The 2,463-nt window shown below is 43.1% G+C and overlaps 1 protein-coding gene across 3 annotated transcripts; it reads right to left on the reverse strand.

The window, feature by feature from the left end:
- Positions 1-2,131, reverse strand: LOC115735885 (calsequestrin-2-like). 3 transcript variants are annotated; one of them, XM_048272728.1, is made up of 3 exons: positions 1,535-2,131; positions 325-347; positions 1-266 (listed from the first exon to the last, which is right to left on the reverse strand). In XM_048272728.1, exon 1 carries the CDS (start codon positions 2,129-2,131, stop codon positions 1,541-1,543), a length of 591 nt encoding a protein of 196 aa, XP_048128685.1. In that variant the 3' UTR covers positions 1-266; positions 325-347; positions 1,535-1,540. The 3 variants fall into 3 exon arrangements, with proteins under 3 accessions (XP_048128685.1, XP_030523174.1, XP_048128686.1); XM_030667314.2 differs by lacking the exons at positions 1-266; positions 325-347 and adding an exon at positions 354-476; XM_048272729.1 differs by lacking the exons at positions 1-266; positions 325-347 and adding an exon at positions 733-1,053.
- Between the last annotated feature and the right edge of the window lie 332 nt (positions 2,132-2,463).

Here is a 2,463-nt window from a genome sequence, read left to right on the forward strand (position 1 = left end):
TCCTTATAAGCAAAGTCTTGCACAATCAATCACCAAATTATAGTAATGCGCAGACATCTGCGAACCAGAAGTATCTCCAACCATAAATCTTTCCTACAATGAGTGGCCCATACTGTCATCAATTCGTTTTTATTATTAACTCACGAAGCATCCGAACAACTTTTTCCTCCATGACTGCTAAATCCAGAAGTTAGCTAAAGAAGCATCACTTGGAACAAGGAAGCAGATCCTATTCCTTACTCAAAGTCACGCAGTGGAAGCTTCATGCTACATGCATACCCATACATTTGCAGGATACAAATATGAGGAGTAACTAGAGATATGGCTATCGTCAGTGAATGTGATATCTGAGAGAGAGAGGGAGAGAGAGAGATGATGGCCAAAACGAAGCTGTTAATAATCTATATTGACATCAACAAATCCCAGGTTTTGAGAAAGGTAAGGCAGCAAGCAGAAAAAACAGCTCTCCTCTCAATCTGAACAGGGAAGCAGACCATACTCAATAATACCATTTTTGCATTTCTATGGAACAATCAAACCAAACGATATGGAAGGAAAACCACATATATATCTGCTTTGATCCCACTAACTATAAAAAGGCAAAATTAAGGCACGATAAAAGCTGCGGATGTTCTATAAACCTCCTCCACATTGACTAAGTTGCAAATACCCATTCAAATATGCTGAGAAAAGGGACCACTGCGATGTTCAACAAACCAACACCTCCACTACTGATGTTCAAGTTATCTAATTAACTGACAATTGATCCATGCTTTGGAAGTTTGCCATACAGGGTAAAACTCCAAACAATGATAGGAGACAATGTGAAATTAATCTAACCTGAGATCCCCTATAGCACACATTTCTTTCAATTTTTTTATCAACATTTTCAGTTGAAAACAAGATTTCATTTGCAACCAGGAAACTTCATGGGAGTCAGGTTTTAGAGCTTCAAGGGCCTCTGTCAACAGAATGAGCTCTGTGACCAAGTAATGTCCCTTCTTAAAGGCCAGCACCCGCCGCAAATTGCAAAAGCGAGGCATAGTGATTGACCTGCTTCATTCTAATGCTCCCATTCCTACATTGTGCACCATTTACCCCACTTCCAAAAGCAGTCAAACTCGATTTACATTTCACCACAAATCAAGATCTATCAATGATCTATCGTTCTTGATGAAAGATCTCTTGTTCCACCATTAGCAGACACGGGCAATATAGTGGATCTTGTATGTATATCGACCCAAGGGAAAATTTAGAATGTACAGAAAATGCGATGCAAATTTTAAAACCATCGAAAACAATGAAAATGGCAAATTGGAACACTAAAAAGAAAATATTAAAAAGGGACGGGCAAGAGAAAGATCAAAGAAACCAACTAGATCAGTCTTAAAAGATCTATTAACAAGATATCAACAAGTAAAACTAGCCCCAATCTACTATTACCGGAGCGCCAAATCCACCCTGATCAATCAAAGTACTTACATTCTAACCCAAACCCAATAAGCGACCACCTCTTTAGATCTCCCAAAGTTACCTCCAATCAAAGACTGTGCTTTAACCCCAACCCGTGCTTCCCATGCAGACAGCCAGGCTTTACAAAAAGATGAGGCGACCTCTTCGAGTAATTCATCTTCGAGCAGGCCCTCTTCCCCAACTTCCTTATTCTCTGCCTTCCAAACTTGCCGCTCAGGTGACGTGGCACAAGCTCGTCGTCCAGCCCGTCGTCGTCAATTTCTTCTTCTTCATCGTCGTCTCCATCATCATCAGGATCATCCCGGCGCCAATCGCCCCCGACGTTCGCTTTCACAATGTAATTGTCCGCACGGAATTCTAGGGTTTCAGGAAGGGGAATCGGACAAGAAACGAGAGAGTCGCCATCTCGGCTCGAACCACCCCGCGCGTCAAGATCATCTATGCGAGCGACCCCGCTTTGAAGACTGAGATTATCCACAGACCCGTCGAGGACGGGGCTATCAGGAGCATCGGAATCGGAGAGATCCGAATCGGAATCGGAGGCATTGACGAGCTCCCAGTGAGCGGAAATGGTGTCTTCAACCTCCGACTCAACGTGGAAGAAACCGAAGTCGAGTTCTTCTTCGAAGTACGAGAGCGACCCCATCTTCATCTCCATGATCAAACGATTCGAATTCCTCTCTCTCTCTCTGTGTTTGGCAGAGAACTCAGTTATGCAGTTCGGAATAGGGGTTGCGAGAACAGAAATGATCGTGATGCGAGTCCCTCGCGAAGAAGTTTGCTCCACGTGAATTGCCCCAATCCGTTCTCGACACGTCAGCGTTTCCGTCTTTCGTCACACTTTTTCTTTTTTTTTTTGGTCGAAATCTTTTCGTCGCACCTTTAATGCGAGCCAATTCGCTTTCCTTTTCCCATTTTTCGTTTTCCTTTCTGCCCGCCTTGGTTTTGGCTATTTCGATTGGCGATATTAGTAAACATACAATATCTCTC

This window comes from Rhodamnia argentea, chromosome 11, assembly GCF_020921035.1.
Source record: "Rhodamnia argentea isolate NSW1041297 chromosome 11, ASM2092103v1, whole genome shotgun sequence".
Taxonomy (NCBI): Eukaryota; Viridiplantae; Streptophyta; class Magnoliopsida; order Myrtales; family Myrtaceae; genus Rhodamnia; species Rhodamnia argentea.